General features: G+C 40.7%; 1 protein-coding gene across 2 annotated transcripts in view; it reads left to right on the forward strand.

The window, feature by feature from the left end:
• Positions 1-16,620, forward strand: part of SCARB2 (scavenger receptor class B member 2) — a 54,812-nt gene that overhangs the window by 27,310 nt on the left and 10,882 nt on the right. For both annotated transcript variants that reach the window (XM_054728156.1, XM_054728157.1), the window contains exons 3-7: positions 604-751; positions 1,998-2,186; positions 7,008-7,099; positions 10,330-10,449; positions 14,129-14,298. In XM_054728156.1, coding sequence (XP_054584131.1) covers positions 604-751; positions 1,998-2,186; positions 7,008-7,099; positions 10,330-10,449; positions 14,129-14,298 — 719 coding nt within the window. The remainder of the gene's footprint in view (positions 1-603; positions 752-1,997; positions 2,187-7,007; positions 7,100-10,329; positions 10,450-14,128; positions 14,299-16,620) is intronic.

A 16,620-nucleotide genomic window follows, 5' to 3' on the forward strand; every position in this document is an offset into this window, starting at 1 on the left:
TCGCTCATGTGCGCCCCCTGGAGGAAACCGGTATTTCGACCGTGTTTTCCCTCTGGAGGCTCTGGGCTCAGGAGGCAGAGGCCAAAGGGAAAAGAACTGGTTGAGCTGGGGTCCCACACCGCTGCCCAGTGCAGGAGAGGAAAGAAAATCAGGGTCTGGCCAGAAAAAAGGGCAGTGAGTGTCTAGCAATCAGAATTCCACTGTAGCTACCCCCTAAGTGCAAATTGCACAAGTGTTTTAACAGGACGGCCTCTATCAGATTTTGTATGTATTCCTCGTGAATATATTTTGGGAACAAACCGTAACCCAGAGTTCGTTGGCTTTGATGCCCGGGTCAAGGTGACCCTTGACCATTGCATTTTCCAAATTGTGGGGGGAAATGACAGATTTTTGAGAAGACTCTATTCTGGGCCTTATTTCCTCACATTATAAAACTGGAGCGTTCATCTCCAGTTTTTACAGGGTCGGTATTGGCATGCAGTCTCTCTTTCTGATGGCTATGTTGGGGATAGTATATTGGACATAGCTTTGAGATTGAAAGAAGGGGGACATATTGCGTTTTAAAGTAGTGACTGTTTTCAAACAAAAATCTCTTTCTTTTAGGGAAATCAGAAACAAAGCGGATATTCAGTTTGGCGATAATGGAACAACAATATCTGCTGTTAGCAACAAGGCCTATGTTTTTGTACAAAACCTATCTGTTGGAGATGCTAAAAGTGACTTAATTAGAACACTAAATATTCCGGCAGTGGTAAGTTAGCATTTTAAGTACCATTATTATGGATTTTAGAAGAAAGGTAAAAGCTAACTTAAGGCTATTATGGCTTTATATTTAGGAGCTAAGTTATGCTAAAAAATATGTATACATATATAAGAAGAAAAATATGTTTTCCCTTGCCCTTCTTTAAAGTGTATCTTAGACAGTTTTCTGAAGTCTTTCAAACAAGGTCTTTTCAAATAGTGACGGAAGGCAAATTTTAGGATTTCTTTTCACAATTTCTTGCTGTGTGTTCAGGATCGGCACTTGTGTAAATAATTATGTCTCTAGGATTTTTTTTTAAAGTAGCTAATAATTTTTTTAAATGTTTTTATTGATTTCAGAGAGAGGAAGGGAGAGAAGAGAGATAGAAGCATCAATGAGAGAGAATCATTGATCAGCTGCCTCCTGCACACACACCCCCTTACTGCAACCAGGGCATGTGCCCTGACCTGGAATTGAACTGTGACCTCTTGGTTCACAAGTTGATGTACAACCACTGAGCCATACCTGCCGGGCGAGTAGCTAATAATTTTAAAAATATTTATTTGCCCCTTGTTTTGGTTCAGAAACTAGCAATAGAATTTGCATGCCACCTCTTAATTTAGATTTCTGCCTACGATTTTTAAGTTCTCAAAATACATATTGACTGTTTTTCCCCATTCCAAATAATAGAGGGACTGGGCTATTGATCACAGCCTGGAGTGATTTCAATGGGCTCTGATTGTAATGGCAATTCCATCTAATAACAATACACGTGACACCCAGGAAACGTTCCTGTTCACCTGCACTAACCCCCTCTGAAGCTCCCACACTAACTTCTAGGTGACCACTCACCCTGGACCCAGGGCCTAGAAAACTTTACAGCCCAGAGCTGGCCCTGCCCTGCCCCTAGTGGAGTTGATAATGAGGGCCCCAGCCTCTGGCCCGAGCAGGAGGAAGATGGCACCACCTTGTGGCCAAAGATGCCAGTGTAATTACGAGAGCTTTTCCCTTTCCTCCCGCTGTGTGGGGATAGCCGGGTGGCCATGGGGACGTTGAGATCACAGTTAAAAATGTTAACGCTGAGAAAGGGTAGTAACGGAGGAGTTTTATTCTTGTACACGGAGCCAGAGAGGGGTTCGTTGGCTAATTTTTCAGCTGTTTAATTTCAGCCTTTAAGTTTCCAGCTCCCTTAGCTGAAGGCTCAGTAGGAGAGCGGGTGGGTATGCTGTTGTCTGAATTTGCCTGTGCTTCTCAGACTGCCATGGAATGGGCGCAGCAAGGCATCATCCAGTTGGTCATCCGGGCCCTGATAAAGGCTTACCAGCAGGAGTTCTTTGTGACGCACACGGTCCACGATTTGCTCTGGGGCTACAAAGATGAGATCTTGTCCCTCATCCACCCTTTCAAACCGGACATCCCTCCCTATTTTGGCTTGTACTATGGGGTAAGTGGATTTTTTGTTTTTTTCTGAGCCTCTTTGTTCAGCTGAGGGGGTACCCCAAGCCAGACTTCATCTTCACTTTGAGTTTCTTCTAGGAGACCAAAATTCTAGATGTCTTGTACAGTATGTAAAATATAAGAACGTGTTTTAGTCAGGGGGTGGGGAGGAGGGGGTACTTCTCCCATGACATGCTGCCAGTGCTGACTGTGAATGAGTGTAGCTGTGAAAATATAGGGTGTCCCCCGAAAATGTATGCACACTTTGAATAATTATTAATTCCAATGTTTCTTTCTTTTTAGATCTAACCCATTGGAATTAATAATTATTCAAAGTGTGTATGCATTTTTGGGGACACCCTGTACGTAGTGTGGCTGAGCCATCAATTAGGTGCGATCTTTCAACCCATCATCCATTTCAGTGTTCAATGCCAAGTCTCATTTGATGGTTTGGGCCTCTACAAGGCCCCTTCGTGGAAAGCCCTCTGCCATCACTCAGCTTCCGTGGATTTCCCACATTCAGAAAAAAAACAACAACACAAAAAACTTAGAATCAGAGGGCCTAGATTTGCATTTTGACTTCTTCTTATAATAGGTATGGGACTTTTCTGAGCCTCCGTTTTATCATTCCTAACTTGAGACTAGCAGTAACCACACTTCCAAGGTTGGTTTGAAATGGCTAAGTGAGAAGTCCATAAAAGTGCTTTTCAAACTCTGAGTTCATTGCAATACACACTTCAGGAACCATTATTTGTTTGTTTGTTTGTTAATCCTCACCTCAGGATATCTTTTCCATTTCTTTTTCAGAAAGAGAGGAAGAGAGGCAGGAAGGGGAGAGAGAGAGAAAGAAACATCGATGTGAGACACATCGACTGGTTGCCTCCCCCATGCACCCCGACGGGGGCTGGGGGGTGGGGGGCGCGGGGCTGGGAATGAACTGCAACCCAGGTATGTGCTCTTGACCTGGAATCGAACCTGCGACCATTCGGTGTGTGGGCCAACACTCTAACCACTGAACACACCAGCCATGGCAGGAACCATTATTCTTTTTCCCTTTCATGACTGGCTCAAAAAAATGACTCTGAATTAATATGAATGACTGGTATCTGTTTTTGTTTTGGAGCCAAATAAACTCCCTGTAGTGTTCTTGGAAAAAAGAAAAAGAAGAAGAAGAAAGACAATGTTTTTGTTTAGTTTTTCATCTGCTCTGGCCAAATACTAACTCGTTAGCCAGAAGCACAGAAGTTCATCCAGTGACCTGGATAGTCTGTGGAGTTCTGCATCCGCCCAACCCTGGCCTCAAACCTTTCCTCAGTCCTAGGGTTTCTGCCAACATTTGCCTCTGACACCTAGGCCTGCATGCCTGTTCACCTGCTCACCCTTAGTTAACACCATCAAGCACTTTTCCTTCAAAGACTTTAATGCGGAAACAACAATTAGTGGGGGGAGGCCCGGGAGGAGGGGCAGGGTAGAATAAGGTGAATTCACAGAGCTCCTGAGAAAAAGGGAAATAGTTACCTGTCAGATACTCTTGTTTGCTTATTGCATGGCCAATCAGCATATCTGTACCTGCTGGTTTTAGGATACCTCTGTTCTCCTTGATATAAGAGAGTTCAAGCGCCTCCCACTGAGTGTGTATTCTCTGATGTATGAAATTCTAGTTGCTGAGAAGTATCTTTGAGACGTCAGGCAGCCTAGCCAATTCTACCAGGAGGACGGGTGTTGCTTATGGCATGCTAGTGGATGAATGTTGTAGTCACATCCTCGGAACATTTCTCCACCTCCTGCAGTAATGTGTTCCTTGTACCCACCTCAACATCCCTACCACAGTAACACAAAACCTAGTTGTCCTGGCTGTCCTTAAAGTAAAGTTCTAGTGAGAGACAGGGAAGCATCACATTCAGTGGGTGATTCCTGGGCAGGTAACAGCTGGGGAGAACCCTTTTTGAGTTACTCTGAAACGTTTAAACACGTAACCACTTAGCCACATCTGAGTTAAGTGGAGGAGTTCAGAAAGCAACATACATGCATTTTTTAAATTGGTGGTTCAGCATTTTTTGACACGGGGTATTTGAATTTTCAACCAAGTTATAATGTTCACACTGCTGCTCTTAATGAAGAGTCCTGCCTCATTTCTTAAAGTCACGTAAATTTCATATATGGAACATGACATGGCCATGATGTATATGGGCCATGTTGATATATTAACATAGCTGGCAAAATAAAGTTAAGTGACAAAAAAGACCCCAAGTAGGCAAAACAAACAAAAAAAAAACCAAAACATGAAAAGAGACTTCACAGAGGGTGTGCGTGCTTTCTGAGGTATACAGCTGAATGATAGGAAAAAAGAGTTCAACCTCAGTGAATACCGAAATGCAGAAAGAAGCAAGAAACCGTGGGGTTTTTTGTTCCTCCAGTTAGCAAAGTTTAACAAAAGCCATTTGGGGAACTAAACTGGTTTGTACTGCTACTTCCACCACTTTCCAGCTGGGTGACCTTGAGCAACTTGATAATATGTATCAAACGGCTTAAAAACGTTCCTGTTCTTTTATCTAGTAATTTCACTTTTAGCGGTCTGTTTAGAAAACAAAAGTACTGAAAATTTTGTTAGGCATAAATATATTCATACAACATTATTTATAGTAGCAAAAAACCTCAAAACTAAATATCCAATAATAGGAGAATGGTTAAGTAAATTATTTTCACATAATGTCATGGAGTCATTAAGTTATATCTATAAAGAATTTTGATAACATGGGAAATAAGTTTTATGCTTAAGTAAAAAATTTGCATATGTGTATATACAATTGTAGATATGTATAAAATTGTGTGAATATAAATGTACATATTACATATATTACATGTAACTATATCTTAGTTCTATAAACATATCTTGTGTAGAAAAAAAGACTAAAAACAGACCAAATACTAATTGTAGTTCCCATTAGTTGAGAGGATGATGAATAATTGGGGTATTTTTATATATCATTCTGTATTTTCTAATAAGAATTAATTTTATAACCAGAATATTCTATTATGTTTATAATCAGAACAAAACCCCATTTTAAAAAGAAAGTTGGACATGAGTTCTAGGCCTCAATTTATTAACCCCAAAGCCATCTGTGTTAAGACCCCAAAAAATGTATCTACTACAAAACTTGAAACATAGCTTAGAGCGATGGAGCTAGAATAGTCTGGTTATTTTGTTATTCTTAGTGCACTATAAAGTGCCTGCCCCATAATGAGCATTTAATAGTAAACATTTAAGATTATGACAGTAGTTTTAGGAGATAAGCACCGTGAGGGCAGCAACTTCTGCTTTGTTCACGGATCCAGCTCAAGCGCCTGGAGTACTTCTGCCATTTTAAAGTGTACAATTCAGTGGTTATTAGCATATTCACAAGAGTTTGCCATCGTCACCACTTTCTAATTCTAGAACATCTTTATCATCCTCTCCACAAAAACCACATTCCCATTCGCAGTCACTTCCACTTCCCCTCCTACTAGCCCCTGGCAACCACTTCTGTCTTTCTGGGTTTGCCTATGAATCCGTAGATTTTTTTTTTTTTTAGAAGTTCAAAGGTTGGCATCGTTTCTTGTTTCCTAGTTTGCTTTTGTAAAGAAAAATAAGGTTTTGTGGGGTTTGTTTTTGAAACAAAACCTAAGTAAGCCCCCTCCCTGCCCAGCCTGCCTCCTGCCCCTGTGAGGAGCTGGATCGCCTACTCCTGAGTGAAGGGCAGGCTGGCCTGGGCCACAGAGGAGAGGAGGGGAGGGGAGGGGAGGGAAGGAGGTTCTCCCTGTGGGAGCTTCCTCAGAGCCAGAGAGGACGGGGATTTGGGACTGCAGTGTGGCTTTATTAGGCAAAAAATAAATTAAAAGCTTGACACACCCGTGCACTGTACAGATGGAGGCCAAGGGGCTCCCCCTTGGAGTTGGAACCATCTCCGGCAGTCGGACATTCATATGCATGGGGTCCTACAATACAGGATCTTTGCTCTGGCTTCTTTTATTTAGTATGAAGTTTACAAGGCCCATCCATGTTGTAGCATGTATCAGCACTTCATTCCTTTTTATGGCCACGTAATATTCCATTGTATGGATATACCACACTTTGTTTATCCATTCAGCAGTTAAATGGTATTTGGGTTAGTTTTACTTTTTGGCTATTGTGAATTATGCTGCTATGAACATTTGTATACAGATTTTTTATGAACATTGAATATGTACCTTAAAATGGAAATCTCTTGGGTATATACATAGGAGTGGGATTTGGGGGGTCATGCAGTAATCTGTGTTCGGTAGTTCCTCCCTCTATTCTCTAGTTCGGGTTCAGTCTCATGTAGCAATTAGGCAGTTTCATGAAGATTAAATTTGTTGGTTACTGTATCAGTCAGGGTTCTCCAGAGAAAGAGAATCAAAGGGAGATATATATCTATATCTATATTTAGAGAGATTTATTAATCTTCACCCAAGGATATTTTTCCACTGACTTTTAGAGAGAGTGGAAGGGAGAGGAGGGGGAGAGAGAGAGAGAGAGAGAGAGAGAGAGAGAGAGAGAGAGAGAGAGAGAGGAGAGAGGAGAGAGAGAGAGAGAGAGAGGAGAGAGAGAGAAACATCTATGTGAGAGAGACACATTGATTGGTTGCCTTCCACACTTGCCCAGACTGGGCCCGGGGATCAAACCTGCAACCTAGGTACATGCCCTTGATGGGGAATCGAACCTGTAACCCTTCATCTAGGCTAGTGTTTAACCAAACATTAGCCCATCCAAGTTGACACAAAGTTAACCATCACGTTACTTTAAATGATCATATCCACTTATTTTCAGAAAAATGGGACTAATGATGGAGACTATGTTTTTCTAACTGGAGAAGACAATTACCTTAACTTTTCAAAGATTGTGGAATGGAATGGAAAAACGTAAGTCTAATGATTCATCAGTGTAATTATTTTTCAATTTTTATTTAAACTGAATGTCCACTTCCATGTTATTTCAAAAAAATGTTTTAACACTGTCATTTTGGGGATGAAAAATCTATAAGCATGTAAAATATACTTATTATTTTAAAATTCAAGATTGGGATAATGCACCTGACAAACTGAATGTTGATGGTTGAAGATCACTCTCCCACCTGGGAGTCATGTGCAGCTGCAGCACCGATACTTTTCAAACCACTGCTTGTTCTGTGGGGAATGGAAGACATTCTCTTTTTAATTTAATTTAATGATTGTGGATTGTTTGTGTTATTTTTTTAAATTTTTATTAATTTTTAAGTCCTCACCTGAGGATATAGTTATTGATTTTAGAGAGAGAAATGGGGAGAAAGGGGGGGAGGCAGAGGGAGAGGAAGAGAGCGGGAGAGAGAGGAGAGAGAGAGAGAGAGAGAGAGAGAGAGAGAGAGAGAGAGAGATCTCTACGGGAGAGAAAAACATCGACAGGTTGCCTCCTGTATCCGCCCTGAATGGGGATGGAATCCACAACCTAGGTATGTGCCCTGACCAGGAATCAAACCCACCACCTTTTGTTGTACGGGATGATGTTCCAACCAACTGAGCCATCCGACTGGGGCTGTATTATTTTTTTTAAAGATGAAATACATTTGAGTTCAGGATGATAGTATTTCAAAAATACGTTTATTTTAATATTTGTAATATAAACATATTACTTCCAAAAAGGAGCTAAAGCTACCTATAAAACAAGGTAATTGCTTAAAGTTAGAGAAATTAGAAACCTTTGAAAGAAAACAAGACTATTCTTAAGGGACTGAGGTAAGAGGGGTTCTGTTCTTGAACTTTAAATTTATTTCTAAGCTTCCCAGAAATACAGGCAAAAAAACTGGTGTGGAATATAGGAAAACTCTCTGTAGTATCTTCATAACTTTTCTGTAAATATCAAACTGTTTTTAAATAAAAAGTTAATTTAAATTAAAGAAATCACATACATAAACATGTTTGTGAGCATGCACACACACACATACACACACACACACACACACACACACACACACGAATATATAAGACTCCTGAAAGAATATATAAGAAATGGGCAACAGTGACTTCCCTAGGGGGAACAGTGACTTACCGACTGGGGCACTGGGCTGGAAGGGAAATTTACTTGTAAACAGGATGTAGCTGGTTTTTGTTTTAAACCCATTCTGTATTTTTTTCAGTCTTTTAATAAAATAATTTAATCCTTTTATATGTGTGTTATAATTACTGATACATATATGATATAATGCTATCTTATTTAATATATTTGGTCTTATTTTTTCTGGTTTATGTCCATTCTATCCTTAGATTTTTATGATTCATATTTAACAATATTTTTTCTAACAAAATCTAAAGCTACCTATTGTCTTTTTTCTCCTTCCAAATAGGACAATAACTTTACTCATTTCTTAAAACACACACACACACACACACACACACACACACTCTATTATTCTTGTCTATGACTTATTTTACCTTCTTAGGAAGGCAAATGTAATTTAACCTTTTGCACTCGGATGTCGAGTGTGACTCGACCCGGTTAATATTGGTAGCAGGAATCGAGAAAAAGCAAGCGAGTGCAAAGGGTTATAAATTCATTTTTATTTAAAAAAAATTCATTTTTATGGTAAATATATAATTAAATGGCAACATATTTTATTTTCCTAATTTCTTTCTTTCCCAAATCTTCCTCCGGGTTTAGTTTTCTTGCTGAAGAGTATCCATTCATACAGCGGTGCCCAACCAGAGGCAGTTTTGCGCCCTCAGGGGACATTTGGTGATGTCTGGACACATTTTTGGTTGTCACAACTGGGAGGTGCTACTGGTATCTACTGGTAGAAACCTGGGACGTTGCTAAACATCCTACAATGTACAGGCTCAAAACATCAATAGGGTTAATAGGTTGAGAAACCCTGCATCCGTAGTTTTTTAAGAAAGGATCTGTGGGTGGCAAACTTTCTTAGACTTCACATATTTTAAAATGTCTAAACTTCACTCTCAGTTTTAAATGACTAGTTAGGTATAGAATTCTAGGTTGACAGTTCAAAATTATGAAGATATTACTCCATTGACTTTGATGTCTCTCTCTTTCCTTGGTCTTTTGCACTTTTACTACAACATATCCAGATTTGAATTTATTTGTATTTATCCTGTTGGGCCCTTGGGACATACTTTCAATCCAAGGCCTCATATCTTTCTTAAATTTTGAAGAAAAACTTTCAGAAATTATCTCTTCACTTACTGCTTCTCTGTAATTTGCTCTGTTTGCTCCCTCCCCCCAAAAGAAAAAAACTATTAAACATTTATTGGAGCTTCTCCATCTATTCTCTGTATCTTAATCCTCTCATTTTTAATTTTTCTGAGCTTATCTATATATATAAAAGGCTAAGTGACTGACTGTACATACATCCAACTGTACGTTGACCATCTGACCAGCCTGTACATATGATGCGCACTGGCAATTTAAAAATAAATGTTGACTTGCACATGCATGATACATATAAAGCTTTCGCTGGCACCAATCGCATGCGTGTTTTAATTTTATAATACTATATTATATGTACTATTTTGACATGTAATTTTTTTCAGTAATGTAATTATCACACAAATTTTTCTTCTAATTAATTTCCTTTCAGTGTGCACGAATCTGTGCACCGGGCCACTAGTATTTGTATAAATTCCTTAGGACTATCTTCCAGTTAACCAATTGTCTCTTGACACCCAAGAGAAGCTCCCCATTAATTTGGGACAGAGAACTGTTCCGAGGGGAGACAGAGTTAATGCTCTGTCATGAATATTAAGAGATGAACATATCTGTCCAGAGCTTGTCTGTCAGGCTATTAATAATGCTAAAGTAGATCATTGTTTTAAGTAAACGGGTATTTCTAAACTTCTATGTAGGATACCCTTTTTCAGGAAAGAAAAAGGGATTTTTGGCTTTTGCCTCCATCAAAATTGATCCGAGGGTCAGGAGCCTATTTTCCCCATCTTGATTCAATCCCTCACCAATATCACCCTTGTGTCGCATGTGAATGAGGTTCTGTGGATAGCCTGCTCCTCCTAGTTGAGTCTGGAAAAGTCCTGATCATTTGAAGAAAAAAAACAAAGCACTAAAATCAAATTTGATCCTCTTGACTCTTTCTTGTGCTTATCAATCCCAGGTCACTTGGCTGGTGGACAACAGACAAATGCAATATGATTAATGGGACAGACGGTGATACTTTCCACCCACTAATAACGAAAGACGAAGTCCTTTATGTCTTTCCATCTGATTTTTGCAGGTAAGAACTTTAAAAAATACCTTTGACTGCAAGACCACCAGAAGTGTGAGGAGCATATGTAGCTACACTTACCAGGCATGGCTATTCATGTTTAATCCCTGATAAGTGATGATGGCGTATTGAAAGACAGTGTGGAGCAGTGGTTTGCAGCATGGGCTTCAGAGCCTGACTGCCTTGGTTCAAATACCAGCTCTGCCCCTCACTGCTGTGTGACCTTGGGAAACTTACCGAGTGACTCTGCCTCACTCTCCTCACCTGTAAGTAAGGCTAACAATAGTGGCCTACCTTGAGAGTTGTTATGAGGACAAATGAATTACTGTGAGTAAAATACTTCGCCCAGGGCTTGTCACACAGTAGATAAAAGTGTTAGCTATTGATTAATATGATATCCAAGCATGAAATTTGACCTGATCTTTTTCCAGTCAACAGATAATCTCTCCATAAAAGATAAATAAATCACACTGGTTCTCCATAATTTAGAGTTTATTTGCTTAGCTATAACCTTGCCATTGATCATATCTATTCTCAGTCGCCCTGTAATCTCTCCCTCTCTACCGCCAGCTCCTTCTCTACAGATGAACATGATTATGTCTTTGTGGGAAGAGGGGCACCCTGCTCCACACCCTGATCCCCATCTCCCACTGGGCTTTTCCCCACCCATCACCCTTGAACCACAGCCTCCAATTCCTCTCCCACTCACTCTTTCAAGGCTTTTTATGAAACTCCTCTAAATCACCAATGACATGGTCACATTTGACACTGTTGATTCAATTTTCTCAAGAATTGCTGTTCTTTGAGTGTTTCATGTCTCACATAATTGCACCATCTACCCAAACAGAGACATTGGGGACACTGTAAATATCCCTCCTCTCTTGCATTTAGCTGGTCACCAAATGCTATCTGTTCCTCATCAGAAATAGTTCTTACATTCATCCTCACCTCTCCACCCCACTATCTGTGCCATGGTTTAGACCAGCGATTTTCCAACCTTTTTCATCTCATGGCACACGTAAACTAACTACTAAAATTCTATGTCACACACAAAATATATTTTTTTGCCCATCTGACCAAAAAAAAAAAGGTATAATTTTGACTCATTCAAACCAGACGGCTATTGTGGTGTTGGCTGTTGTCATTTTTTTATTTGACAATCTAAGGGAAAAGAGGTCAGTGCCCCTGACTAAACAGTCAGATATTACATGTTTTATAAATTCTTTCAGCACACCGGCTGAAAATCGCTGGTTTAGACCCTTTCCAGCTGGCTGCTCCATTGAATAAATATTTGTGGAAGGACCGAAGGAATTGAAAATGCATTGGTGTGCAATGAATGAAAGAAACAAGGGAACCTAGAAGGGCAGTAGGAGGTTTTTTTGAAAAGATTCGGCACAGAGGAAACACATTCTTATCTGGAAAAACCACTTTGAAGAACCATTTGACAGTGTTTAGTAAAGCCAAAGACATGTTAAGTCCCTAATTCTGCACTTCTGTCCTACCTACATAGATTCCCCAGCTTGAATATATATATATATATATATATATATATATATATATATATATATATATACCCCCACACACAAAGAGACATAGACAGAACGTTCATTGCAACATTGTAGTGGTGAAAAATTGAAGCAATCTAAGTGCTTATAAAAGTGAAAATATAAATAAATTCTAGTATATTTTAAATGCTATATGGTATGATGGGATATAGGATTTAAAATATACAAATCAGAGCTATCTATATGAATGTAAAAATCTTAAAAATATAATGTTGAATGAAGAAGCAAATTACAGAAAGAGAACATGGCATTCTATCTGAGTAATATTTGTTATAAAAGGTATTTATTATAGCATTTTCTCTATTCTGTTTGCCTAAAACATTTCATTTTTAAAAATGCTGTGGGGAGGGGGGATGTGAGTGGAAGGCAATTTCCATGTTATTCACAAGCCTGCCAGAGGTGTATCTCATCTCTGGTCCAAAGATGAAAAAGTGAGGCCCAGAGAGCACTTCCTCTCAAGTGAAGGCTAAAGGATAGATTAAGACAAAGTGCTGGGTGTGAAAGTGCGTTGTCTGTTACAGGTTTCCCCCATATCAACAGTAGAATATTCCTATGAAACCTTTTGTAAGCTGACTTGGCATAAAGCGAAGCACTTATCATTTATTTTTATGGAAAATATTTTGAACATTCCAAGACAAAGCATAAGCCACCAATAAATATCAAATATGCTTAATTATGTCATTTTATACTAAGCACAACACATTTATGAGCTCTCTTAGTCTTTTCTGATACCTTAGGACACACCTTGCTAACAGATGCACAAAATAAAATCGAGGTAAAGCACAGATGCTCATAGATGCAGTTCAGAGCTATGGGGCTGGATGCTGAGATGCTGGGTGACTTCTGGGGGAGGAGCTTGGCGGGGTCACTCTCATTGCTTCCGGTACTTGCTGCCTCTATAATGAATGCCTTCCTGCAAAACAAATGCTGTTTTCTTTTTTAAAAACTATATTTTTATTGATGTCAGAGTGGAAGGGAGAGGGAGAGAGAGATAGAGAAACATCAATGAGAGAGAATCATTGATCAGCTGCCTCCTCCACGCCCCCTACTGGGGGAGCCTTAAAGGGGAGGGGGAGGCATGTGCCCTGACTGGTTCATAGGTTGACATTCAACCACTGAGTCACGCTGGCCAGGCAAAACAAATGCTATTTTCGCTTTTCACCTTTTCCCATAAAAGCAAAAATCCTCTTCAGATTTCTTTTGGTTAGCAAAAACAAGTACTAATGTAGGCCTCTGGTAGAAGTAAAGTTGCATAAAGCAAACTTCCGAAATTCGGGGTTATACCTGTACTCAGGTGCTGTGCAAACATGAGGGTGGTTAGTATTTCAGGGGACCTCTGAACCTCCATTCACAACTGAAGGCAGAAATGTGTTGCCCTCCATTGAAATCGATGATGGGCAAAATATGGCACTATTTTCATTGGGGTGAAATGCATATAAAAGCATGTATTCTGGTCAGCTATCTGTCTAATGGGGCACTTGTCCAGGCCGCGCTCTGGCTTTGCCTCTGGCACCCTTGCTTCCCTTTCTCTGCCTCTGCTTCCCCCACACTGGCATGTGTCCCTGCTGGTCTAGACCGCTCATTTCTTTCCCTGTGAGTTTCCATTCTGAATGTCATCTTTAAAAAAAAAAAAAAAAAGTCTTTATTAATTTGAGAGGGGGTGGGGAAGGAGAGGGGGAGAGAGAAAAAGAAACATCAGTCAGTTGTTTCCCACATACACCCCGACTGGGGATTGAACCCTTAACCTGGGCATGTGCCCTGACTGGGAATTGAACCAGCAACCTTTCTGTGCACAGGATGACACTCAACCAGCTGAGCCACACCGGCCAGGGCCTAAATGTCATCTTCTTAATTCTCTACCACAGATTTCTTTTCATGGCCTTGTTTGGATAGTCCCACAGTTGCTACCTCTTAAACATCTTTCTCTACAGCTCATCTCCTCCCAGGTTATCGCACATTGAGTGGGTGGAGCCCCTTTCCAGCTGCGTTTTGCACCTTCACCTTTCACTTACCCCCTAAGCGCTTAGCTGTGTTGGACCTGAGAACTGTTGCTAACGTATTGATTCAGGCCAGATTGTGCTGACTGCAGCCCACACTGACTTTTTGTTCTTGCTTCCTAACAGGTCAGTGCATATAACTTTCAGTGACTATGAGAGTGTACAGGGACTGCCCGCCTTTCGGTTTACGGTGCCTGACGAAGTATTAGCCAACACCTCCGACAATGCCGGCTTCTGTATACCCACGGGAAACTGCCTGGGCTCAGGAGTTCTGAATGTCAGCATCTGCAAGAACGGTAAGAGGTGACATGATTCTGAGTGTCTGGGATGCAGGATTGGTGTTCTTCAACAAAGAGCACTGTCAGCCCCACAGGAAGGACGATTCTGACCTGTCGAGAACAGCGTTTCATAACCTGGCTATAGAATGGTAAAAAGATAAAATAAATGATTGGCTTCCCTGCAATGGTTTTTATTGGCAGCAGTTTAGACGTCTTAATAATAGCTCATGTCTACTAGCACTGACTAGTCCCAGTCACTGCTTTAAGTACTTTATGAATTTACATATAGTTAATACATGAGAAGCATTACCTGATATCACGTTCAAAACAATGCCAAAAGAGGGAGTGGAGAACTCGGTAATGAAAAAGTACCGATCTTGGTAAAGAGTCTCAATGACTTCAAAGCAAATTTCTCAGTTTTTCTTTTTTTTTTTTTCTTTTTAAATATATTTTATTGATTTCACAGAGGGGAAGAGAGAGGGACAGAGAGCCAGAAACATCGATGATAGAGAAACATCGATCAGCTGCCTCCTGCACAACCCCCACCGGGGATGTGCCCGCAACCAAGGTACATGCCCTTGACCGGAACCGAACCCGGGACCTTTCAGTCCGCAGGCCGACGCTCTATCCACTGAGCCAAACTGGTCTCAGCCTCAGTTTTTCTTAATGTCTGAGCTACTCCGCTCCTTTCCATGAACGAGGCAGTGGTACAACTCACAAAATAATTGTCTTCATCCCGAGGACTAGCTTTAACAATCATATGCTGCATAATTAGTTACAATACCTTTGCTAGAGATATATCCAGTGGCCTCTTTTTATAAATGTGGAAACCAGGGGTCAGAGAGGGAACTTGGTTTTTATCAATCCTTCTCTCCCAGCAAGTCCTTGTTGGAACTAGGGTCTTACATCTATACTGTGATTCTTCTTAGGCAACAGTTCCTCTTTACAGTTCCTCTTGAGAACGGTGGTAAGCCCTTTCTCCTGAATAAAGTTGTCCTTTTCTCCCGGATAAAGGAACATGCTAACTTTTGTCCTCCTGTCCAATCAGTTTGAAAATCTCCTTTTGGGATAAGCCTGAGGTCAGCAGTAACCTCCCTATCCGTGTCTGATGGGGCAGTGCCTCCCAAACCTGGCCTTGCACCAGGGTTATCTGGAGAACCATTAAACATGTCTGTCCAGGGCCCCAGAATCTGTATTTTAACACAAGCTCCCGGTGATCCTCGTGAAGGTGATGCCTGTGTGTTTGGGAAGCACCGTGCCAGGGATCACGGCTCCCCTCGCCTGGAGATAAGACCAAAGGGGAATGGGAACAAGTTTGTGCTCTGACCTGTCCTACTGTCTTACTGGCTGAATAGTGCCCAGTCCACTCAGCCCATGTGCCTCTGGCTCCAGGCATAAGTGTGGGTGTATTCTTGTTTTGTTAACGTTCTGCTACCTCAAGAAGTTGATAGCTGAATAAACAAGGATATCCTACTTTGCAATAGTCAAACCACTTGCTACAATTTTTTCCCTCTTGCCTCTTGTGTATTAATTAGCAAATGTGGACGAAATGTTACCGCTCCAGGATTGCCCTCAAGTGTTTTGAATCCTAGAGTAACAATCTGGATAGTGGGATGAGTGTTCTGGAGTCGGGGAGATGTGGGTTTGACTCCTATTCTGCCTTATGGCAAATTGGCCCAGTTGATTAAGAAGGGTTCTAGACCCCAGTTTTCTCATTCATAAAAAAGGGGGTGATTATAACTTCCTTAAGCTTGTGTGAAGGTTAGAGATAAAACACATAGGTAAAATACGTAGGACAGTGTCCGGTTAGAGATAAAACAAGAGGTAAAACACGTAGGACAGTGTCCGGCCCTTAGTAAACCCTCAATAGAGTTTTAAAAGTATATTTTAAAGGTGACTGTAGGTCACAAAGAAGGGAATTATGGCTTTGTGAAACTACTTAGTAGTAAGGAGCAAAACACTTGGGTATGTGACAGATGATGTGTATGTTGAGCTATGGTACTGGTGGATGTGTAAACAGAATGAAATTACTAGCCAATAAGCTAATTTCTTAAAAAAATATATTTACTAGAAGTAATTATATGGTCCCTCTCTCCTCCTCAATAGCAAAATCTAGAATAGGTTTTCTTTAATAATTGTTTCCCTAGTTCTTTTTTTAAATGAATAGGAAAGGCAAACACACGCGCACGCGCGCGTACACACACACACACACACACACACACACACACACACACCACAATCAGAGTCTTCATGTGGACAGAACTTGATCTAGTCTGAGGCTGGGCAGATGTCAGGACCAAGCACAGTCTTAAACAGATGCATCAACAGATGCTGGAGAAC

The sequence above is a fragment of the Eptesicus fuscus genome, chromosome 2, assembly GCF_027574615.1.
Source record: "Eptesicus fuscus isolate TK198812 chromosome 2, DD_ASM_mEF_20220401, whole genome shotgun sequence".
Classification (NCBI taxonomy): Eukaryota; Metazoa; Chordata; class Mammalia; order Chiroptera; family Vespertilionidae; genus Eptesicus; species Eptesicus fuscus.